Source organism: Sitophilus oryzae, unplaced genomic scaffold (genome assembly GCF_002938485.1).
Source record: "Sitophilus oryzae breed Bouriz unplaced genomic scaffold, Soryzae_2.0 scaffold_1373_pilon_pilon, whole genome shotgun sequence".
In the NCBI taxonomy this organism is placed as follows: domain Eukaryota; kingdom Metazoa; phylum Arthropoda; class Insecta; order Coleoptera; family Curculionidae; genus Sitophilus; species Sitophilus oryzae.
The window spans coordinates 503,523-530,347 of record NW_022146030.1 but is presented as its reverse complement, the minus strand read 5'-3'; the positions used below and the strand labels follow the sequence as shown (position 1 = coordinate 530,347).

The 26,825-nt window shown below is 33.0% G+C and overlaps 1 protein-coding gene across 1 annotated transcript; it reads right to left on the bottom strand.

Moving 5' to 3' along the window:
* Positions 1-183: 183 nt before the first annotated feature.
* Positions 184-26,287, bottom strand: LOC115875332 (pectinesterase B-like; the record flags this gene model as incomplete). Its single annotated transcript, XM_030890754.1, has 6 exons — positions 184-466; positions 6,923-7,199; positions 12,661-12,815; positions 20,014-20,272; positions 22,612-22,851; positions 26,243-26,287. Coding segments are annotated over 6 exons (1,173 nt in total), but the record flags the coding sequence as incomplete, so codon positions are not given.
* Positions 26,288-26,825: the final 538 nt, after the last annotated feature.

Genomic DNA, 26,825 nt, shown 5'->3' with positions numbered 1-26,825 from the left:
AATACATAGTGCAAGTTTGAAAAAATATTTAGTTATGGAAATAATATTTTGACGTTCAATGTATAGGATGTCACATTTTGGTTGAAATCAAACGGTATATCCGTTATTAGTGAAGATAGAAGGATGCAGTTTGCACAAACCTAATGAAAATATTTAGTAAAGTTTTTTTTTCCAGTAAAAAAATATTATACGTACTTAAGTTCATTTTATTTAAGTTAAAGATATATGTAAAATTTCTAAATTAGACATATACATTCTGTATGAGATATTTATTCCAGATCTACATTATCATATTCCCAAAAACGATTGTAATTAACATCATCTAAATCTCGATTTTCTTGAATGTTTCCCATGAATGGCCTTCCACTAGTAGCTGGACTGTAAGGACCAGAAACATTAAGGCTTTTCGAGATTATTGATTCTCGTATAATTAATTGACCGTTAGCTGACGTTCCTGGTATATAATCTAAAATAATAATATAATAAAAATAGATATACATTTATGTCTAATGCTCCAGCTAAAAAAGACGCTAATATTTTTTTTTCAATAACAAGGGGCCGTCCTCTGCGGGGAACTGCGAAAAAGTAATAATAATTATTGTTCTATTACTAGACAGTCGGATGAGATTCTGGGAATAGTCTCAGATCTCCTGTGTCCTCTGTCCTGTTTCCGAATAGGGACGAATGGGATAAGCTGAGAAACAATTCATTACATGAGGAAATGTATTGGTACACGGAGGGATCCAAAAACGAAAAAGGATCTGGCGCAGAAATTTACTGCAGCAGAAGATATTCCACGATTTTCCAAACTAAGCTATATGCTTTTGAAACCTGTGTGCATCTGCTAGTAGAACAGCAATATACACCGGGAAAGCAATAAGCATATTTTCTGATAGTCAAGCCGCGTTGAAAGCACTTGAGGCAACGAACAGCACGTCTATGGCGATTCCTCATAGTAGGAAACTACTCAATTTGTATTATGAGATAGAAACAAAGTATCGCTAATATAGATACCGGAAGATATCGGCCTGGAGGGAAACGAACGTGCTGATTCCCTCCCAAAACAGGCGCAGGTTCGCCATTCGTGGGCCCAGAACCAACACTTAGCGTTCCAAAAAATTTCGCAAGAGAAGGCTCTGTGAATGGCGATGTGACGTTTCGGAACTGGAATGACAGCCCAGGAATGGCACATGCCAAGAGAATCCTAACAGGGCCATCCAAACGCAGAACCATAGAACCTTTAAACACCGACAGGAATGGAGCGCGAACGCTCACTGCAGTTTAGTAGTAGCTGCCGCGGTTAATCCATCATTCGGCAAATTGGTCTAAAAGCATGAAATTTGGTACACAGGTATTTTAGGTGATTCTAAAATTTTTGACCCGGAGGGCAAGGCCATTTTTTGAGTTTGACTCAAAATGGCGCCTTATTTTCAAAATGGCCGATTAACAATTTGTAATTGTTAGTTATTAACAGATTTTAGCATAATATAATATATGTCGATTTCGACAATTTTTCTGGCGAGCAATTCATTAAAACAACTCTTTTTTGAGTCCAATGTTAATTTATATGATAAATTTGTATACAGTGTTGTTAAAAGCGTATACGTATACGTCCAATATGAAAATTTCACATTCCAGTAAATCTTCTTCAAATGCACTAAAAAGAATAAATTACACTTATTTATACATGTATCCTTACACTTGAACTGTAATGTGCAAGTCAGTCCTGCGCGCCGGCATGAGCAACGTTGCGAATCACAGCCTGATTTACATCCGCACCTTTCTAACTCCCGGCAAGCTGTCCATATAGATAAAAGTGTTGACCAAAGTGGCTCCCAGGCTTTATTGTGCTGCCCCCAACCCCAAGAAGTTGGGGTCGGTGGGTCACACTGTAACATATCCAATGATCTGCCCCAAATTTGGCCAGCTTGATATGCAGCAGGAAGACAGTGTTGTAACAGTGCTGCGGAGCTAGGAGGAATTAAGTGTAGCGGCTTATTTTCAGTGCAGAACAGGTGCTTTCGAAGCTGATCAACTTTGGACATTCCTGTAGTTGCAGCATACATCTTTGATGTAAAGTCTTCAAGAAGTGCTTGAATGTGACTTGGAATGTGGTCATTCGGAAAAGATATAAAAGTAAATGCATCTGTTGCTGACTCACATGACATCCATGTTTTCCATCTTTTTTTCCTTTTCCGGCAAAGAAGGAGACACTGTCACAACCGGCGAAGGCATGAAAGCCTCGGATGCCTATACGCCTGTCTCATCTTAGTTGGATGGCGATTTTGTAAGCTGCAATGTAACGTCGATTCTTTCCCGACCCAAATAAAATCCATAATTCTTCTAAACCCATAGCCTGGAGCTCATAAAAAAAAGACACGCCCAAAACAACAACATCAGTGTCAACAGTTTGAACCAAAATATTTTTGGCTCCAAGTCTGACCATGTCCGAAACATGCAACAAAATGCATCCATCTGCCTCTTCCCATTTTAAACACGATTTTCCGTCTAATGCAGACTCGCAATTCTTTGTGGCTAAAATGTCACCAACATTCGTGACAATTTCCAAATTATCCCATGATTTTACAAGATTTTTCGCCAGCAACGCAGCAATAGTTCACTTTTATTGTCAGAAATACCCAAAAAAATCGCTCAATTTTTTCAGCAAAGTACCTAAAACAATAAAAGAACCTGTAATAAAAGTATTACGAGTTTATGGTAGTCTGCTCTATGATGGAAATTGTCATGAATGTTGGTGACATTTTAGCCACAAAGAATTGCATTAGCCGGAAATTCTTGTTTAAAATGGGAAGAGGCAGATGGACGCATTTTGTTGCACGTTTCAGACATGGTCAGACTTGGAGCCAAAAATATTTTGGTTCAAACTGTTGACACTGATGTTGTTTTGTGTGTGTCTTTTTTTATGAGCTCCGGGCTATGGGTTTAGAAGAACTATGGATTTTATTTGGGTCGGAAAAGAATCGACGTTACATTGGCATTTGCAGAATTTTTTTAAATTTAATTGAAGCTTACAAAATCGCTATCCAACTAGGAAAAGAAAGGTGTCATTGGGTCATGGATCATTGGATATGTTAGAGTGTGACACACCGACCCCAACTTTTTGGGGTTGGGTGCAGCACAATAAAGCCTGGGAGCCACTTTGGTCAACACTTTCATCTATATGGCCAGCTTGCAGGGAAAAAAGGTGCGGATGTAAATCAGGCTGTGATTCGCAACGTTGGTCATGCCGGCGCGCAGGACTGACTTGCACATTACAGTGTATCTGTAAGGATACATGTATAAATAAGTGGTAAATAGTTTAACATAAATATTCTAATGATTTATTAACTAATTTATTCTTTTTAGTGCATATGAAGAAGATTTACTGGAATAAGCTCATGGGAATCGAAATTTCTATATTAGGACGTATACGCTTTTAACCACCCTGTATACAAATTTACCATATAAATTAACATTGTACTCAAAAAAGAGTTGTTTTAATGAATTGCACGCCAGAAAATTTGTCGAAATTAACATATATTATGTTAAAATCTGTTAATAACTAACAATTACAAATTGTTATTCGGCCATTTTGAAAATAAGGCGCCATTTTGAGTCAAACACAAGAAATGGGTCAAAAATCTCAGAATCACATAAAATACGTGTGTACCAAATTTCATGCTTTTGGACCAATTTGCCGAATGACTGGATTAACCATGACAGCTATATTGCATTTTGACAGGCAAGCCGAGTAGAGAGAGAGAGAGAGAGAAAAGATAAGAGAGAGAGAGAGAGAGAGCCAGTTAATCATATCAGTTAATATAAAGCGATTTTAAAAAATACCTGTATGACAAAAAATATAAAAGTTGAAATATTTTCTGTTTCGACTTTATCTGCTTGTAAGTCATTTTTGACTATCCTGTATATAGACTAATGAATATATAAGTGAATATACTCCTGTATATTCACTAAACTTGCATCAGTATGAAAAAAATTATATTTTTATGGTTTTTTTCAGCTCCAGATTAGTCAAAAACGACCTATAGATTGTTTAAAACAGATTTACTAGATTAAAAACAGCCATTTTGAAAAATAGCCGCCATTTTGACTTATAATCAAAAATTTGCCTTGCCCTCCGGGTCAAATCCCTTAGAATGCCCTTAAAAATGGCCCTGCAAAATTTGGTGCTTTTAGACTAATTTGCCGAATTCTGCTCTTTTTTGGGATTAACCGCGGCAGCTATAGGGCCATTGCCTGAGGGCACACCTACAGAAGATGGGACTAGTGGAAGACGCCCTGGGGGCAGAATCAGGCTTGAGATTTGGTTGCTTGGTAAAACCATGCTAGACTATGCCTAGACCTAGGAGACATATTCCCCTGGGACATAATAGTCTATCATAAAAGGTTGGGTGTTGAGGGTGAACTTTACCAATCTTTTTCTGAATAAAGAGTTTGTAGTACACAATAGGCCCTCGCGGCCGAACTCTTCGTGTATACAGGAAAAATGCTCCCATTCTATAAAAGACATGCGCAATCTGTTACAGGGCACTGAGTTATGAGACTGGGTGTAGACATAAAATGGGGATAAACACAATAGGCCTTAAAGGTTGCAGTGTTTCCTAGGACGTGTGTGATGAATGTGAATGTGACGTATGTGTAGGATGTATCATAGGACGGCCCCTCAATATTGAGAAAAAAAGTTGTAGCCATATTACTTGGCGGCAAATTCCAATTTTTGTTTTTTTACATTCTATGAAAAATGTGGGATTAGATGACGAGATATCAAAATATGTCAAATTGAAAAGTTGATTTTGCAATAAATTTTGCGTCTCTTGCCAATTTTCAAAAATATATTTTAAAAATTATTTTGTAAAATATATCATATGGTCAAAAGAAAAACGGTCTCAAAGTTGGCTCAGAAATGAACATCCTTCTCAATTTATATGAAAAGCCTATATGTGAAATGTCAGCGATTGTCGTTTATTATATGTCAACTTGAAGCCTTTTTTCCACCATACAGTATTTTTTTAGAAAAAGTAAAAAGTGTACAGGGTAGGTCAAATTGGACACTTTCGAAGGGTAATACTCTTTTGTAAAGGAGATAGATGAAAACTAATATCGGTGTCTGTAACTAAATTTTTATCAAAAACAACATGGTAAAAACCGCAAATCGATATCTGTTACGGTTTCGGAGTTACAGGGTGTTTTTTTAAAAATGTGCATTTTTAACAAATCGCTGTTTTTTGTAAACTAAATCATTTAAAATCGTTATACATATATTTTTTCTAATTAGTTGATGAGATTAGGTAAAAATGCCGGAAGGTTAGATTACGTTAGGACGAGGAAGACTGTTGGCTGGAAAACAAAAATATACCTTTGACACCTTTTACAAATGAAACCTTTAGCAATAGAGGACGACGATATACCAGGACGACCAATGCAATGACATGATGCCTTCAGTGGTTAGGAAAAGATGAAGACAGTTAAGGGGGTCTAGCAGGTAAATTCTGGAGTTGGACGATGATTGAAGAAGATAATTGATCCTACAAAATATCCAGATTTAATAACCTCCAGTACCATAATGAAGTTTATAAAAATTGTAAATACAGTTAACTCTAGTCTATACATATATAACATTTATTAGCGTAACTATAGCAATTCATCCTGGGAGGGGCTGGGGTTGAGCCCAAGGAAATAAAAATTAACACGTAGCCAAGAGTTATAATTCAAGATTTCTCAGTGGGGTGCACAGCAGTACCAGTAGTTACATCGGTGATAATATTCGGTAGACATAGTACTACTGCGTATTTTTGGAATCAAAATAAGTTCATTGGACACAATTTACTCCTATACAAAATTGCTTCGTTTGTCCGTTAGAGGGCATCAAACTTCAAAAAAATAAACAATTTTTTTAAGATATCTCAAGAACCGATATTCCGATTTGAATGAAATTTGGGGTGCCTATTTTGCTAAAGTGCTTTAATATTTTACTTTTACAAAATCAAGAAAAAGTACGAGAAGGGTGAAAACTACCCTCATATCTACGAGTATATAAATTTTAGTACAAATATTTTCCAGATCCACCGATCACTGATTTTTTTTCGTAAAATGACCCTCCTAGAATTTACTACATTTTTTGTCTCTTGTAGAAAAACGCTACACCGCATATTTTTTGAGAAAAAAAATTGCAGAATTTTTTTTCTGCATAGCAGACCTACAAAGTATACAAGGTGTTCCTATATTCCGTGGACATAGAACAGCTACGTATTTTTTAGTAAAAATAAGTTAATTGGCCACAATTTATTTCTATACAAAAGTGTTTCCTTCGTTTATTAGAGGGCATCAACCAAAAATAAACCCGAACGATAATTAATTTAAAATTTATGAAGCTTATTGTCAAATATTATTTGTGATACCTACTAACATAAAATTGCATATTTTTTCCAACTAGAGTATTACCTCATACTAGACATGAAATATTTGTGAAAGTGATACCTATATTCGGTAAAATATTTTTTTCTCAAAAAGACACAATTTTTTTTATAAGAGACAAAAAATGTGGTAAACACTATAAAAATTATTTTACAAAAAAAATCGGTCGTCGGTGGAGTGGAAAATATTTTTACTAAAATTTATATATGTATATATTTATATATTTTTACCCTTCCCGTTCTTTTTCTTAATTTCTGATGTTCTCTAACGGACAAACAAAGCACTTTTTATAGAGGTTGGGTTGGATTTGAAATACGCAGTAGTTCTTTCCACGGAATATTGGGACTGTATAGTCTTATGAATATTATTTATACATATATTCAAGCAATTCACTATGATTTTTAAATGTCTTTTAATTTTAGTAGTAACAAAATAATCGTAAAATTAAAGCCAGAATTAAATACCAAATAATAAAAAAGTAAATAAATACCTGAACCATCCCAAGCTCTTGCTAAATGTAAACCTGTTGATTCAGAAATATTGCCAGATGTCGAAATGGTGCACTCTTTTACTAGAAAGCCGTATTTTTTGGTAGGTGGTGTGCTGGGTGCAAATATGATAGCGGTATTCCTTGGTCGATCATCTCTTGCAATAAAAGTAGTATTTAGAAAAATTGCCGTAGCACTACCAAATACGAAATCCACGTCTCCAGTAATAAAGCTTTTGTTAATAAAAACTCTTCCATTTCCATTTAAATAAAACGAATCCTAAAAAAATGCAAGTAGTAATAGACTATACCGGGTGCGTCTCAAAAGTAGCTCGCCTCTTTAATTTTTATATTTTTTCAAATAAAAAAACGAGATTTGGTATGTTAGTATATTACATAATAAAGGTAGAGGGAAAACGATCACGTGGAAGGTCACCTAAGAGGTGGGTAGACCAAGTCAAAACCCTAGTGGGCCACCCGAAGTTCACATAGGGCGCAGTGTCGAACAACTTGGTCCGAGGAAGTGAGGGGAATCAACACATGATGTCACCATACTCTGACGTAGGATGAAGGACTGAAGAGAGATATGACATAAATTAGGATTGATTGACTTACTTACATGTTTTTGGTCATTTTCTGTTTCACGAGAAATGACCACAACTTTTTATTTTTAAATGATACCCTCGGTATTTTTTTACTTTATTCGATAGAAAGTTACACTCTGAATTGAATGATATATCATATGTCAATTTTTGACATTTTCACTTTAAAGAAAATCGTATTTTAAATTTCAATCTAGAGTGCTATGGTTGTGTTAAAAACACTAATTTTTAATCAAGGAGTCTTGGAAAAAAAGATTTGATCGTCTAATGCTTTTAGTGTCTTGTCCTTGTCCGTTAAAAGATGCCGAAATCATATTTTTAATCATATCTCATTTTTTTCAAATGGAATAAGAGTGGCTCATTAGCATATTTGGAAAAAGAATATTTTTGTGAATAATTTGGTACCACACACACTTGGTATTTCCAGTCAAATTGTCGTTATGAACCGCATGTTACAATTTCAAATAAACCATATGCGAAAATGTCAAAAGTTGACATTTGATATGTCATTCTATTCAGGGTGCCATTTTTTATGTCATTTTCTATGTAATAAAGTAAAAAAAATGCTGAGGGTGTCATTTGAAAATCAAAAGTTGTAGTAATTTCCGATGAAACAGGAAGTGACCAAAAACAAGTGAATGCGTCAATCAATCTTAATTTATGTCATACTAACATACCAAATCCCGTTTTTATATAAAAAAAATAAAAAAAGTTATAGGGGTGAGCCACTTTTGAGACGCACTCGGTATAAGGTGTTTCAAATTCGAATTTACCATTGGGATCTAGAAAAGGCTAAGAGATACAGAGTGGTTTAAATTGGGACAACGTTGCTTGTTAGTTTGTCCATTGGCTACCCGTTTAGTAATAATTATTGAATTTCAATGATGTAGAGTACTTGACCAATAAATGCATAATGAATTGCTCATAAGAAGCAATATGTTGGAGCGAGATGGGTACAAGGGTCACTTTCGTTATATGCATATAAAAAACTAGCGTGTACCGGCGACTTCGTTTACGTCGAATTAATCATTTGTAATGGTGATAATAAAGCAAAGCAAGAATTTCCATTAACATACAAACTGGATCAAATTTTCTCACATTTATGTCAGCATGAGAAAAAACAATATGGCGATGTTATTATATAACTTGGTAATATTTGAGGGGTAGTTTCATCTCTTTGGAATTTGACTTTCGAAAAATCCGTTTGCCAAAAATAAGCTTTTTACGTCAAGCAGTTTAAGCAGAATCGTGGTTAAGAAATTACCCAACTTTTTGGAACACCCTGTATGATTTTTTAAAAAATTTCAAAATATGTAAAAAACCAAATAAATTATGCTTGTCCAAGCGTTTTCCCGAAAGACTAACCGTTTTTTAAATAACAAATATTGTAAAATTTGAGGGGCGTTTTCACCCTCTTGGAATTTGAGATTCGAGAAACCCCTCCTTCTTGAACCTCTACACCCCACAGTGAATCCGTTTGCTAAAAATCAGCTTTAAACGTCAAGCAGTTTAAGCAGAATCGTGATTACCCAATGGTCATATTTTATGAAACACCCTGTATAAATTTATAAAAAATCTTAAAATATGTAAAACAACAAAATAAAATATACGTGTTTAAGAGTTTTTCCGAAAAACTCACCGGTTTTTCAATAAAAAATATTTTAAAATTTGAGGGATAGTTTTACCCCCTTAGAATTCGAGTTTCGAAAAATCCCTTCTTATCGAACCTCTACACCCTAAAGTCAATCTGTTTTCCAAAAATCAGCTTTTTACGTCGAGCGCTTTAAGCAGGATCGTGATTAATCAATGACCAGATTTTTCGAAACACACTGTATACATTTTTAAAAAATCTTAAAATATGTAAAAAAACAAAATAAAATATACGTGTTTAAGCGTTTTTTCGGAAACTTGACCGTTTTTTAAATAAAAAATATTGTAATATTTGAGGGGTGGTTTCACCCTCTTAGAACTGGAATTTCGAAGAATCCCTTCTTATCGAACCTCTACACCATAGAATCAACCTGTATGCCAAAATTGAGCTTCTTACGTTGAGTGGTTTGAGCAGGATCGTGATTAATCAGTATGTCAGTCACTTAAGGATTTTATATATTAGTATAGATATAGATAAGCATTTTTTGGGGGTAAGTACGATACGTCATTGCATTTGGGAGGTCATAAACTTCTAAAAAATTGGGTAGAAAAGCTAGGTCTCTATTAAAAAAAAAACAATTTGATAGTTAAATAAACACGAAACGTCTTAAGTGATTTTGGACGTTAGCAAAGGATAAATCTAATTTTAAGTCTCTTTTTGAATGTGTAGGTATCTAGATTTTTCTGACTGTCAAAATAAACTTGGGCGCAAACCGGAAATTGCACCGTTCCGTTCATTTTTCCGCTACATTTCCAGAAATAACAATGATAAGTTAACTAACTGGAAACTCTACACCAATTTAGACCACCACAGTTTGAAGTTAAACTTCTTTAGGCGCGCTGGGAGCAAATATTCAAGGCCGTGACACGAAAAGACACGACACACGAGAGAAAAAGTAGTAAGGACAGCCTACGGCTTAGAAAAAAAGAATTGAAATGGGTCTTTGGAGCGTCGTAACTCGGGCCCTATGTGAGCTGGGGGACTGAAACTAGGAATGGAGATGGGGCTTCCATGGTATTTTGATGACGTTTCGTGCACTATGAAACCCCATCATCAAAGAATAAAATAAGCCACTGTGACAGTTAGTTTTGACCTAAGGAACGTCATGTCGTTCGATCACGACTAAATTTAGTGGGTAGGCTATGCAAGCAACGCGCGACGGTGCACACGTAGTCCAGTAGTCGAAATAGGGTAGGAATCTTGGAATTCAAGATAACCGGCTGTAAACTCGTATAAACCTTTATTTTAGCATCCTAAAACATGTCTCAAAACCTACATATGATAGCGTGTGCGCGACTTGTAGATAATACGCATAGATAAAAGAAAATAATCTACTATTAAGATAGATATGAAACTTAATAGTAAAATTTTGGGTCAAAGCGCCCCTCCGTGTTTTTAGTGGTGACTACGTGTAACACAGCGCATTCGCCTTTTCTGCTGTAAATGTGTTTTATGTTTATATTTGAATTCAAAGGATTTATTTACACTGATATATTAGTATATCAGAGTAACTTTAATAAAACATAAGAATATATATATTTTACAATTTATTTTTTTATTTATTTTACAGAGTTTCATGTAAATGATCGTAAGTCGACTGGCTGTCTAATGAATAGACCGAGATTTATAGATTTTAAAGCGAACGAAAAAAAAAATCAAACAACGAATACATACCATATATTTTTCTTTTATCTAAGATACATACCTTATTGTCTTTTGGAATCACGTACATTTTTGCAGTTTTGTTAGTTTCTTTGCAAGATGCAACACAACAAGAAAACACCACTTTTACAGTTAATAAATAATAAAACTATTTCTGACTATAATATTTAAAATTTAGATAGATAGAAAATTAAAAAACAAACCAGTATTTGCAAACGCAGGCCCAAATTCAATAAAAATCAAAATTTTTCCTGCGAAAATCAGGCTTTTTTCACTGAAAAGGTATTTTTTGATTTATCAGCAGTCATTGTCAAGTTGACAATATACAGGGTGTTTTCGATTTAGTCTAAAAAAAATATGGTGTGATTCCTCATGTGTTCTTAAAACAATTTTTATATAACCATTGGGTCTAAAGTACTTCCTTTCTGATCTACAGGGTGTTAAAAATTAAAAAAAAATCGATTTTTTTGCTTAACATAAATGGAACACCACTGCCTTTTTAAAGAAAATATATGTTTTTCTTGACTGGCCATCCTTTTTCAACAAAATTGATCTTTTGAGTTTTTCTTGTTCTTCAAACGGTTGTCGGGGAAAAAAAAATATACTTATTAAGAGCCCGCCTTAATTCTTTTTCTAACGATTTTATATTTTTTAGATTAATTAGGAAACACCCTGTATATGCATATCACAGGCAAACAAATAAACTAGTAACCTCTAAAAATTATTTTTCCTACCACTAGCGACATACCGTGCTTTTAGTGTGTACTAAATTATTTTATCAAAATTTCACCATAAAAGTTTCCAGGCAATGATAATGATGGAGATGGGGCTTCCAAAAATTGATCTTTTGAGTTTACGGCGTGTTTTTGACCGAGACTACAGGTTGAACTTGAATGATACCGTACATAATGAAAGACTGCGCGCTCACCGCCCTCTATCTCAAAAACGGTTTGAGGTACAAAAAAATTTTTGAAACAAAAGCTGTAGAGAATAATCCTCTACAATACTTATGATAAATACAAATAGCGTAAATGTGAAAGGGAACGAGATATTTGCAAAAAATACGCAAAAAATTGATTTTTTTTACCTTTGACCTCAGTTATCTACAAGTCGCGCACACGCTATCATATGTAGGTTTTCAGATTCAGATGTTTTAGGATGTTAAAATAAAGGTTTATACGAGTTTACAGCCGGTTATCTCGAATTCTGAGGTGAAACCCCTAAGATGACTGGACTAACGGTCCCACTCTGCAAAGTTGGATACGGCGTTTCGTTTGGTTCCATCTTCATCAGGGTGGGATTAAAGATTTGATATTGAAGAAAGATGTAGGTCGATTTCGGTATAATTGGAGACGGGCTACAAAATGACGCCTTCGACGTTTCGAACCGATGCGATGCCTCTAAATGGACTAATGGGAATAATCAGCATTTTTCTTAATAATGGGTCGACTGGAATCAAACTCGGCACGTGGATAGGGTACCCGAATGGAGCCCTCAGACGGATAGACGGACAAATGGACAGGCGGGCATACGTATAGACTGAAGTAAGAAGAAGTTTCACTTCAAATATACTGACATAGTGGGGGAATCTCCTTCTCCGAGATCCCAATGGTAAGTCACAGATCCCAAAAATTTGAAACACACTGTATAAGTGTTTTTAGGTATTTGTTATGTGAAATTTATTAATCGCTATTCTAAAAAAGTTATGTTATTTTTTCAATAAAAAACATTCAAGAAATTCAATGTATAAAAGCATAGCCTAATGTACGATTTACGATATTAAACCTGTAAATATATTTAGTGACTATATAAAACTAAAGCAAAACCTGAAATCCTTTAATGTTAACATGGTCAAACTGAACTTTATCACCATTGGTTTGGACGGCAACTGCCTGGCCATTTTTGGAGGTATTTTCCACCGTTAAGTGACTTATTTGAACATTATCACCCATAATCCAAAAAACACCAGAACATCTGGTACCTACAAAAATGGCATAAAATTCACAACTATACATGAAAAATAATTCAACTATTTACATTTTTTAATAGAAGTTAGAATAGTTCCTATAGAGTTAAAGATTAATATACAGGGTCCGGCAATAGTGCGTCGGGCATCTGTAGCTCGTAGAATAAACAAAATGAAAATTTTGTTTAAGTGCAAACCTAAGGTATTTACAAGGATGTATTTCCGGAAAATATTGTAACTTCTATAGGGTGGCTCAAAAAAGTGTGAGTGAATCTGGATAATTTTTTTTAAAGGGAACACCCTGTATATTATCGCATTTGTGGCTTCCTTTCAGATCACTTTACATAATTCTAAGATATCAGTAAATCTATTTCGATAGTTTCAGAGATATTAAAAAATAAATCAAAAATTTATATTTTTCAACCCTTCTTAAAAAAATATTAAAATAAGAAGAATTGTTCTGAAATCAAAACTATATTAGATATTTACTTTAGATGGTCTGTTCTTACTTTGCTATAAATATGGTAATCGTAAATCATACAGGATGTTCAATATTTTACGCCAAACTTTCAAAAATATAAAATAATTTTTCTTCGTTTTTTTAAATGGAACACCCTGTATATTATTTTTTTAGTAGATGGAGAATTAAAAAATGAACATTTTTTGTATTTAAAGTATTTCAAAATTTTTAATAGTTTTCCGGATACCACGCAATATTATTTCATATGGTGCTTCCAATGGTAAAATACCGTATGATCGAATAAAAACGGCGTCAACGATGGCTATGAAATGAAGATCGCTGTCATTTTATATGCAAAATTATATGGGTAATGTCATCGATCGTCATTTCCAAGCCAACTGGACGCCGTTTTTTTTCGATCATACGGTACGAGAGAAAAATCATTAGGTGGCTTTGATGAAAATTTACTGTGGAAAATGCCATATGAAATACAAAACCGGAAATATTTGCGAAACCGTTAAAATTTTTGAAATACTCTAAATATGAAAAATGTTCATTTTTTAATTCTCCATCTATTGAAAAAATAATATACAGGATGTTCCATTTAAAAAAAACGAAGAAAAATAATTTTATATTTTAGATAGTTTGGGGTAGAATTTTGAACATCCTGTATGATTTACAATTTTCATATTTATAACAAAGTAAGAACAGACCATCTAAAGTAAATATATGATATAGTTTTGATTTCAGAACAGTTCTCGTATTATTAATAATTTTTTTAAGACAGTCTGAAAAATATACAATTTTTATTTATTTATTAATATCTCTGAAATTATCGAAATATATTTACTCATGTCTTAGGATTATGTAAAGTAATCTGAAAGAAAGCCAAAAATGCAATAATATACAGGGTGTTCCATTTAAAAAAAAACCATCTCGATCCACTCATACTTTTTTGAGCCACCCTATAAAAGTTAAAATATTTTCCTGAAATACATCCTAGTACATAATTTAGGTCTGCAGTTAAACAAAATTTCCAAGTTTTTTATTCTAGGAGCTACAGATGCCCGACGCACTATTGCCGGACCCTGTATAAATACACTCACCGGCAAAAAAAAACCGGCCACTAAAAACTAGTCCCAATTTTAAAGTTAGATTTCTCGCGAACAACTCATTAGATTTTGATCATCTTTTTTTAATTGTAAATTAATTCCTTCTTAACGGATGCTACGTCAGAAATTTTTATTCCGAATTCATTTTGAGCATATACAGGGCACAACAATAAGACGAAGTTTTTTGCTCGAACTTTGCAACACCCTGTAGGGTGCAGCAGCTGTAGTAGCTATTGCTAAATCAAATCACATTGTAGCTTCATCTTTTGTGAGTATTTTGTTTTTTTTAATCACGACATTATCTCGGTTTGTATTAGAGATAAGCTGCTTTAAACTCGGCTTTAAACCGAACGTTTCGGAAAAATGCTTCCCCGTCAAAACCGCGATTCATCCGTGAAATGGACTTTAGTCCATTGCTCAATATCCCAATTCACATGTAAACGCGCAAACTGAAGACGTGCTCGACGATGTCTTGGAAGTAGCTGGGGTCCTGTGGCAGGCCTCCTTGCAGACAAGCTGTTTTCTTTTAGTTGTCGTCGGATTGTTCTCTCACTGACTTGAGTCTACGTACGGCTTGTAGCAGATATTGATTCTGAAACGCTGTAATTCTACGATTTCGTAAAGTATTCAGGACAATAAAGCGGTCATTACATTTGTCTTCCGGTTTCTTCCGGAATCCACTCGCCTGGTGAAATTTCCCGTTTCCATATACCGATTCCAGGCATCCTGGACTGTTGTTGAGGTATACCCAATGTATCGGACACATAACGTTGACTTCGGCCATCCTCAATTAAAGCCACAATATGACCATCATCCGTCACAGATAATGGCATTTTTAATTTGACAACCGTTGTTCGTTTTACGTTTCGATACGTTCGTTTTAAAGCAGCGTATTTCCAATAAAAACAGAGATAATGTCGTGATTAAAAAAACAAAATGCTCACAAATGATGAAGCTACAATGTGATTCGATCTGGCAATAGCTACTACAGCTGCTGCACCCTACAGGGTGTTACAAAGTTCGGGCAAAAAACTTTGCCTTATTGTTGTGCCCTGTATATACTCAAAATAAATTCGGAATAAACATTTCTGACGTTCTTAACGGAAGGAATTAATTTACAATTTAAAAAAAATCATCAAAATCTAATGAGTGGTTCGCGAGAAATCCAACTTTGAAATTGGGACTAGTTTTTAGTGGCCGGCTTTTTTTGCCGGTGAGTTTATTAAATGATGAAGAAATAATTAAAGTCGAAAAATTTACAAACTGAACTATGTGTAGGGTGAAAGTCTTTAATTTGCAACAAAAACTTAATGTAATATAAGCATATTTGCATAAAAACGTAATGCGTTCTGGCTTAAAAAAAAGAATTTTTGATACCTTTATAATAGTGCACCGACACTGCCTTCTGTTTAATTTTAAATCTACAGGTCATATTGAATTTAGAATAGTGACAAATCACTTTGGCTACAATCAGTAATTTGGAAAAGATCTAAACTTGTAATGATATTAATATTTTTTTATAATTTTTATTCTCTATTTTAGAATAATAAGTAGTAAATTTTTACACAATTTTAAGTTCTCAGGTCAATAAACACTTTTTTTTAGACTATATTTTCAATTGATGAATATAATATTGGTGCTGACATAGAATAGAAACTATGGAAAATTTGAATATGTAAAACCAAAAAGTACTTGTAAAACTATAATATGATAAAAAATGTATATAATTGAAGATGATAGAGATCAAAATTGTGCTAACATATTTAGGTGTGATATAATATGATAAAATAATGAACCAAGCAAAGTATCCTTTACAGTTTTCATTATTACTCTCAGATCATTATTTACTTTGTTATCGGCGGAATCAAAAATCGGCATATCAAATAAAATCATTAAAATGTTGCCTAAACGAAACAAAAATTACATTGATCCACACTTTGATATACAGTCACCGGCATTTTGGTGTATGTTAACTTTTATATATTGTGTGTTAGTGGACCGATTTTGATGATCTTTTGAGGAATTTGTAGCTAAATATTTGACTTTTTAGTATATCTTCCTAAATTAAAAATGAAGGCTCCCATCTGTCAATTATACGAGGCAACACAAAATGTTGTAATTTTGGTAAAAGTTTGGAAAACCCTATGGAATATATTAAAAAAGCAAAGAATTTAGAAATCATTTTATCATCTAGGTGCATCGTTTCTTGATAGTTTAGTTTTAAGTTCATCTCAATAGCTTTATTTTTTTGGAGATATTCGCTTTTCAAGAAGACAACTAACATTTTTTTCTCAATTTTGTCATTGAAACCATGCCTTTGCTTTTGATCTCAGTCAGCAGACCTATGATTATGGTTTATGTTATGTCATTGTTATTGAAAAATTATATTATTATTGTCTGTTGGCTATTGGGCTTTAAGATGCTTTTAAGTCTAGAAGTTGTATCCGCGATGTGAAGCAACTATACTTTAATTATTGAAGATTAATAAATCAAATTTATGTCGCTAACAGATCTAGGTGTGCACGAAGTACAGTACAATCGTTTCCTCGAGATAAGTTCATATGCTAGAGATGTCCAGAAAACTTCGTACGAGAACTTCGAATCGAGACGATCAATTATTAAGTTTATCGCTAAAAAACCGCCGTTTGTTGGCTTTTCAAATTTATAATGAATGCACCTAAAGAACGTTTCTGTTGACTACGACCAAAAGCAATGGCTTTAATGTAAAAATTACGAAAAATGTTGTGTCTTCTTCAAAAGCGAATATTTCCAACAAAAATAAAGCTATTGAGATGAACCAAAAAACACAGTATCGATAAAGGATGTACCTAGATGATAAAATAATTTTTAAATTCTGTCTTAACATATTCCACAGGGTGTTTCAAACTTTCATAAAAATATCAACATTTTGTTTTCCCTTGTGTAATTGACAGATAGGAACTTTCATTTTTAATTTAGAAAAAGGTACTACAAAAGTTAATTAACTTAGTAACATATTGCTTAAAAAATTATCAAAACCGGCCCACTAGAACAAGATATATTAAACTTTAAAATACATCAAAATTTTAAGGTGCCCGTTTGCCCGTTCCGGTGAGTGTATGTATAGTTTGAATGCATGGGTTTCAACCTAATCACCTACTGAATTTTTATATAATTTTCCAATAAACTTTATACATTATTTTACACTAAATGTAGCTACATTTTGTTTACTGACTTGCTAAATACAATAATATTAGCTAAAACGCGTGTACTATTACAATAGACAAAAATCACGTTAAAGGCATAAAATACAATATAATGATGATTTTTCAATACTAGTCAATATTCTACGGTATATCTAAACTCACCGGCAAAAAAAGTCACAATTTCGAATTTCTCGCGAACCACTCTTTTGATGAGTTTTTTTTAAATTGTAAATTAATTCCTTCTTAAGGGATGCTACGCCAGAAATTTTTATTCCGAATTTATTTTGAGCATATGCAGGGCACAACAACAAGACAAAGTTTTTTGCCCGAAGCTATTGCTAAATCAAATCACATTGTAGCCTCATCTTTTGTGAGCAGTTTTTTTTAGTCATGATATTATCTCTGTTTGTATTGAAGATACGCTGCTTTAAAACGAACGTCTCGGAAAAATGCTTTGCAGGCAGAAAGTTTTATCTATAAATAATCAAGGCAACGGTTGTCAAATTAAAAAATGCCATTATCTGTATATTGTGCTTTAATTGAGGATGGCCGAAGTCAACGTTATGTGTCCGATACTTTGGGTAGGTATACCTCGAACAACAGTCCAGGATGCCTGGAATCGGTATATGGAAACGGAAAATTTCACCAGTCGAGTGGGTTCCAGAAGAAAACGGAAAACAAATGCAACTGACGACCGTTTTATTGTCCTGAATACTTTACGAAATCGTAGAATTACAGCTTGTCAGAATCAATCTGCTATAAGCCGAGCGTAGAACTCAAGTCAGTGAGAGAACAATCCGACCAAGACTAAAAGAAAACAGCTTGTCTGCAAGAAGGCCTGCCACAGGACCCCATCTACTTCCAAGACATCGTCGAGCACGTCTTCAGTTTGCGCGTTTACATGTGAATTGGGATATTGAGCAATGGACTAAAGTCCTTTTCACGGATGAATCGCGGTTTTGCCTGCGAAGCATTTTTCCTAGACGTTCGTTTTAATGCAGCGTATCCTCCAATACAAACAGAGATAATGTCGTTATTAAATAACAAATTGCTCAGAAAAGATGAGGCTCCAATGTCATTTGATTTAGCAATAGCTAATATAGCTGCTGCACCCTACAGGGTGTTACAAACTTCGGACAAAAAACTTCGTCCTATTGTTGTGCGCTGTATATGCTCAAAATAAATACATTTCTGACGTAGCATCCGTTAAGAAAGAATTCATTTACAATTATAAAAAAAAATCATCAAAATCTAATGAGTGGTTCGCGAGAAATCCAACTTTGAAATTGGGACTAGTTTTTAGTGGCCGGTTTTTTTGCCGGTGAGTGTAGTATTTCTAGGGAGGGACTTAATTAGGTAAAATGACGAGCATTTCCACCAATAAGGTTGGTTAAATTCTGGCTGCCATGATGACAACGGCTTGTCCCAAACAAACGATATCTTTAGGAGACATTGACCATTTATAATAGGCAGAATGAAACAAATCAGTTAATTAGATAAATATAAATCGATCAATGAGAAATTCTTTAAGATACTTACGATGTATATAATTATGTGTGCTGAAATGAACTAAAAGTATATTCAGTTTATATCAAGCAATTTTGTTTTCCTATTATTGAACGTGACAATATTGATTTTTTTTGCTCGAGTTCCTTCCGCTATTTTAGATCCGTTTGACAGATAATAATGAGTTTTTCATAAGATATCAAATGATTTCAATATAAATATATTTAGTCATTTGGCTTTCTCATTGACTTTAGCAAATTTCTTTACCAGGAAGAAAACATTATTATTTAAAAAACGGAATTATAATTATTGTCAAGACTTAAATAAAGGTCAACTTGGGTTTATATCAAATTGGGAAAAATCATGTAAAATATAATTCTAGTAAACCAATTTGATTTAGGCCCAAGTGATCGGTTACCTACATGACGTAGACCCAGATATACTTTTAAATAACATTAAACATTAAACAAATAAAATACAACAATTTCGGGTCGTAAAATACAACAATCAAACGCAGGTTACCGAAGTTCTATTTCCTCATGATCATAGCCGGGTGAATGTAATTAGATGGAAAACTATTGAACGACGTAACCGGCGATGATCACGAGGGATAGGAAATATAAAAAGAGTATGCTGAAGAGAGCGGAGGTCAGTTGGTTGCAGTCAGTCCAATGGTTAGTTAGCTGGAGTTCAGTTAGTCGTCAGTAGTCGTAGTCGTAGAAGACGGAAGTCAGCCCGTCAGCTCAGGAATATGCTGTTGTAAGTACTCCTCTCAGCATACTCTGTACTTTGTTTAGTCTTAATAAATAAATGTATTTTTTCTTAATAGTTGTTTTGATTAAGAGAGAGAATCTGGTATAAGCGATCCTAACGCCCAAGCGACGCCTAAGCAAACCACCCCCAAGCTAGGTCGCGACATTATTATAAATTATACTGTAAGTTTAGATTACCTAAGGTAGATTTTAAAGCGCACTCTTCATACATTGAATAAGCAGGGTCGCCAGTTTTATACTTTGTTCCATTTGGATTTACTGTAGAAGCGTATTCGATTCCAGTTGTCACAGCACTCTGGTTAAATCTGATTTGAACGGCTTCAGCATCGTCCAAACATCCATATATCGTTAAAGGAATACTGGATGCAGGAATATAAACTGTTTCTTGGTATATACCATTTTTAATATAAATATATTGTCTTCTAGAAATATTAACCTTAAAAAATACAATAACCACAAATTATCTCATTCATAAAAAAATAAATTAAACTAACGCTTAAATCACAATGTTTTTATTATTTTAAAATAAGATTTATATTTTTGTGGCCAGTACAAATTAAAAATATTTAGACATTACATCAACGGTTTAATAGACGTGTCTATGTGAGGTCTATAAAATAGATAAATGAAACAAGTTTAGATGGGAAAGTGCTCATAAGGAAATACTATTAAAGTAATAAGGAATTACTAAGTAAATACTATTTCGCGCTATTCTTGCAACGATCGCGACCCAAAGCTTTGAATAATTTCGGAGAGGTTCGGCTTTTCCCAAAACTATATCGCCAAATATTATTTACTCAAATTTATTATTATTTTGTGTGTTGCATACAAGAAACTTTATTTTATATAAGGACATGTATGAAATACCTATGAAACATTGGAAACCGACGTTATGCCAGGATCCACGATGGTTTTTGTAGTTCACAGTTCACAGCACAGCTTTTTAAGTTTTTAATGCTACTTTTTCACAATTATCACGGATTTGAGTAAATAAAACTTAAATTAAACTTACAAGATAGCAATAATTACTTTGAAAACGGACGCTTTAAACACTTTTCGGAATTTTTTCAATGAAAGCGGTTTAGATTTTGAAAGATTTTATAATTTTTGAAGATTCTGACTTTGACAAGAGATATGGACAAGAGAAAATTATATACTGTTTTTGTTTGCGGTTGTTCTTAGAAACCGCTATAGCAGCGCCAGATCGCGTATAACGGTCGCGACCCAAAACAATTTTGCAACCCAAAATTTTGGCGGGCGTTTCAATCTAAATTTATTTCCTTTATCTATGGTCTCAGTGGGACAGAGAAACATTTTTTGAAAAAAGATAGTTCTACTCTTTAAAGGGGCATTTTCTAAGCTCACATTATTGCCAAGTATAAAACGATTACTTGAATTAAATAAAATATATCTTGTTGTGAAATCAATAATTATAACACTAAATATATTTATAAATACCTGCAATAAAACGATTACAACTAAGTTGTATTCATTTGGATACTACTAGAAACCTAATATTTTTTTGTCATTAAAAATGTTTGTGTATATTTACACAAATTATACACGATTATAAGCTGATAAATGGTAGACCGCTAGTTAGTCACTCTTTTATTTTTTTTAGTATATTATAATTAGTTATGGGATAACTCGAGCGAAAATTCGCTCGGGTAATCGATTATTGAAATAACCGACATCGCTCGATTATGAACGAGCGATGCAAGTGACGAGTTACGAGCGACAAATGCAAGCGATCCTAGAATGAAATAAATTGAAATCCGATTTTAATGTGACATACTTGATAAAAAGCCGAGCGAATTTTCTACATACATTGCAAGTAGTAAATTTATACGACGTTATCCGTTGCATATCTGAGTGACAAAACTCTACGACCTACATCGACAATGCTCTGAAATGAATAGAATCAAGCGAACTACTCGTCACTTGATACTTGCCATTCATCACCGAAAGAATATGTGCCCTGCGCACGCAACTTACTTCTTCGCGCTTGGCGTTAACGAGTACTTACAACAAGCGATGGCGACGGACGAAAAACCGTATTTTTAAATACGATTTAACGCTCGAGCGATTATTAACGAGCGATTTAACGCTCGAGCGATCGCTCGATTATTGTAAATGCTTGAAACTCGAGTACTCGATTATTGAAATTAATCGGTTTTCCCCATCACTAATTGTAATTATTAATAATATTAGACAATGATTAAAACTAAATAGTCTTGTGTAAACTTCGGGGAATAGCCAATTTAATAATCCAATTTAATAATTTAATAAACGTGGGAAACTAATTTATATAACACGGGCTTATATTTATCGTACTATTTCCAGAAATGTTTTGCAAAATGTTTCACGAAATATTTCTAGAAATATGTCGTAAAACATTTCGGGAATAGTTTAGAACACAAATATACATTTAATAACACCAGAGGGTATCGATCATTGATATACTTTATAACAACAAACAGAATTATCAATCCATCACAGATACAAGAAGATGTCAGAGCCCTTAATTCAGCTAACTTAGGTACTAATTATAACCTGATATTATGCAAAATACTGATGGAATATCCATGTAAAATGAAAAAACCAAAAGTAATAGTAGAAAAATATAACATCGTGTCATTATCAGACGACACCACAAGAACCTTATACAAAACCCGATTAGGAGAAAAATTAAACATAATGGTAATAAGTATATTCTTTTAATATTGATGTAATTATTCATTTCTGTAGAAACGTAGCTTAATCTAAGATACTTACTGAAAGAGCAACATTAATGGCAGTTTGTATTGAAGAGTAAGGTTCACCATATCCAACAGAATAATCAGGCTCGCTTAAATGAATACTTTCTGGTAACCAACCTTGTAAATATTCCAATTCGATATAATTTTGGGCCTCTGAATTGGATAATACTGGTCTACTTACTGATCCTGGATATAAGTTATTGTGATAACAGCTAGAAGCAATTATCATAAAATCTAGTATTACCAACTTCAATAGCTGAAAAGTTATTTGAGATTATTAGTTATTATAAGCAGGGAGCTGCAAGCTCACAGAAAACTTAACTCGTTTTTTTTATAAATCTTTTTTATGATTTAAATCATTTGATTTTAAGTCACTTTTCGAAAGTTGACTTAAGATTTAAAATTTAAGTACCTAATTTTCTAAATTATTTGTTATTGAGATCTTTATTCCGAAATAGAAAAAAAGAATTAAGCCATTAAAAAGGTTAAAGTTAAATTTTTAAATATTTTTATATGTTTTTCACAGCAGCATTTCTTTCCAAACTGCTATGGAGCAGCTAGTCAGCAGATAAAAAAGTACATTCAATACTACTAGCAAATAAAAAGTTACATTTTCTTAACCAGTTTTGATTATGCATACTTTGTTGTTTTTCAAGTTAATCAAGTGAATCCCCGACTCCGTTATGTAGCCCCACAAGATGAACGAAATATATTGATCTCGAGTATATTGAAGAGTACCTTAAAATCCTCCAGCTTATGCCATTGATAAATTACCTAGTGATTAAAACATATCACCACTGTTTAATGGGCAATTATTTAGTGAAGTACCCCGAGACTTTTACCCCGGAATTCAATTACTGTGAATGTATTAATGTGAAACCTTCTGTATTGCGTTTTATAGTAAATAATGCGTATATAATAAAATACTAAAATGTTTACCCATTTTTTTCGTTGCTTTTAATTTTTTATTTTAGTAAACTCTTAATTATTTCCTTCTTAATATTTTTATTTCTTTTAATTCTTTTTCTAAGTAAATTTATTGAAATAACTAAATCTAATGCATACGCTATACCTATTCTGTTTATATTCTAATCATTGAAATTTTGATTGAAATCGAATTATACAGGGTGGCGCGTCATATACAACGCGGTTTGTATTGAAGTGAAATTTTGTGAGCTTATGTAAGTCAATTTAAAGCACTTTCTAAAATTATGTAGAGTTCTACAGGGTGTCCCCAAAAAAGTTACACATCAAAGTTATGTTTTTTGTAATGGAACATCCTATATATTTATTGATTTTTAGATTCTAGTAAAAAAATAAAGGTTTGTTTCATTAGAAAAGTATATGACTAAAATGTATAGTTTTTGAAATACATTCACCGGTACGAAAAATGGGCACCTTAAAACTTTGATGTATTTTAAAGGTTAATATATTTTATTTTAATGGGCCGATTTTGATGATTTTTTAAGCAGTGTGTTGCCAAATTATTTGACTTTTTAGTATCTCTTTCTAAATTAAAAATTAAACTCCCCATCTGTTAATTATACGAGGGAAAACAAAATGTTGATATTTTGGTGAAAGTTTGAAACGCCCTGTGAAAAATGTTAAAAAGGCAAAAAATTTAAAAATTATTTTATCATCTAGATACATCCTTTCTCGATGGTTTGTTTTTTGGTTCATCTCATTAGCTTTATTTTTGTTGGAAATATTCGGTTTTAAAGAAGGCAATAACATTTTTTCGTAATTTTTACATTAAGACGATGCCTTTGCTTTTGGGCCTAGTCAACACATCTAGTAAGTTCTGGTCCCGAAGCAGGCCTTCTTGAGATAAGATTTGCTTCATTTAATCTTCTTCTTGTAGTTCGTTAGTTAATATGTACGGTCCTTAAGTGCAATTCATTATCAATTTGAAAAGCTGGCAAACGGCGGTTCCTTAGCGATAAACTTACAATGAGTCGATCGTCTAGATTAGTAGTTCTCATGCGAAGGTTCCTGGACGTCTAGATTGACGTCCTCATGGACGTGCTCATAATTCAAAGACCATTTAGTATACTCTATGGCCAAATTCACTGAACTCGGATAAATAAATTATATATATATATATATATATATATATATATATATATATATATATATATATATATATATATATATATATATATATATATATATATATATATATATATATATATATATATATATATATATATATATATATATATATATATATATATATATATATATATATATATATATATATATATATATATATATATATATATGTATGTATGTATATGTGTGTTTATTTAAATACTAAAGAATACTAAAGTGAAAGCAACGCATTTAATTAGGTAAACTTTGTAATATATATTATTAACAATGCAATGCAAAAAGTTTTATAAAATATCGTACACAGTAAATGAATTCCGAGGTTTTACCCCAGTGCAGTTATGAAATTTACTATATTGAAATTGCAAAAATTTTTAGAAAGCTGCGACTATTGAAAATAGTTAGCATTAGTATCCCTTATTAACATACTAAAAGTCCCCATTTGTCCGGTGTGTGCGTCATCAAAAAAAATCGGCCGCCATCTTGAATTTTTGTACTTTTTGGGAAAATATGTAAATAACTCGAAAACGGTGCGTTATAGCGAAACACTTCAAGAGGTAAAAATTAAAGAGAATAAAAAACTCTACCAGAATCAATAAAAACAGTTTATCATAACGCAGTGACGTACAAAAATTTTTTGAAAATCGAGCAATTTTTAAAAGGAATCACCGAAATGCAAATTACTAATTTTTTAAGCTTATTAACAAATAACATGGATATTTAGCATCAATTCAACTAAAATACAATCCTTGTGACATTTCCAAGAAATATTTATTGGTGGTTTAATAATATTTCAAAATTAACAAAAATTGTAAAAGTGTATCCTTTTAAAAATTACAATTAATTAATTATTTAAAATACATGTGTACTAATAATGTGCGAAAGATGCCTCCACCTTGTCCCGATCGGGGCTATTTGCACTTAAACCAAGATATTTTGTTACCGTTTTATAAACAACTTGTTTTAAAAAATACAGTGACAGTTTGAAAATTAGGCTACAGATACTGATTTGTTAGTTTTATTACTGCATTATCGGACAAAAATTCTATTTTTATGCTTCGGCCTGGAAAATCCAAGCCTCACAGAGTAACTGACATCGGTAATATGCAGAACAAGATTGGTGACATGAAGCGTTCACTCTTATTGGCACATGCTATATGAGGATGTGATACAACCTCGTGCTTGTTTAAAAAGGTAAACTGGCGACTCTCAAAACGTTGCAAAAGATCCTCATCTGCGACAAATTACATCCATTTTTTAGATCCTGCAGCACAAAAATCTGAGCTAGTCGAAGCTAGTGGAAATACATTCTTATTTTTATTATATGGTCGACATAGGCTAGCAAAGATTTAGATCAGTTGAGGTATTATAAATATAAAACCCTTACATCTCGTCAGGTACTTAGTAAAAATTTTGATTTAGCTACACCTCCAACAACTAACGCAGCTGAAAATCATTATTATATATCATTTACAAATGCAGTATTGGCTAAATAACGGAAAAGGCAAAAGAATGGGGATGGACTGAAAAACGGATACCTTAGTTCCAAAAACAACGTCAAACGCAGTGGCACCAGAATTTGTATTGAAAATGATTTACTGTAATTGCAAATCTGGATGTAATAAACTATGTATATGTTTAAAATCCAATATGCCCTGTTCAAGCTTGTGTGGTAACTGTAATGGTATTTCTTGCGACAACAAACAAATCTCGGTCGATGAAGAACAAGTCGAATAAAATTGTAAACTTCGTTTTTTTTCTAGAGATGACAGTTTGAAAAGTTAGGTTACAAGTTGGTAACACATTTTTATTAAAATGGTCATAATTTGAATTATTGTTATTCAATTTGTAGGGGTATGTTTATAATGTATTTATCATAATGAAAAGTGTTAAGATCGTAGATGAGATTTATGTCAAAAAGACATTCGCAAGTACTTACATTTTATTTTTTTCTTCCAACCTGTAGCCTAATTTTTCAAACTGTCACTGTATGTATTTTTAAAACAAGTTATTTACAAAATGGTAACAAAGAGACCTTGGTTTAAGTGCAAATAGCCCCGACCGGGACAAGGTGTAGGCTGCTTTCGTACATTATTAGTACACATCATGTATTTAGTAAAG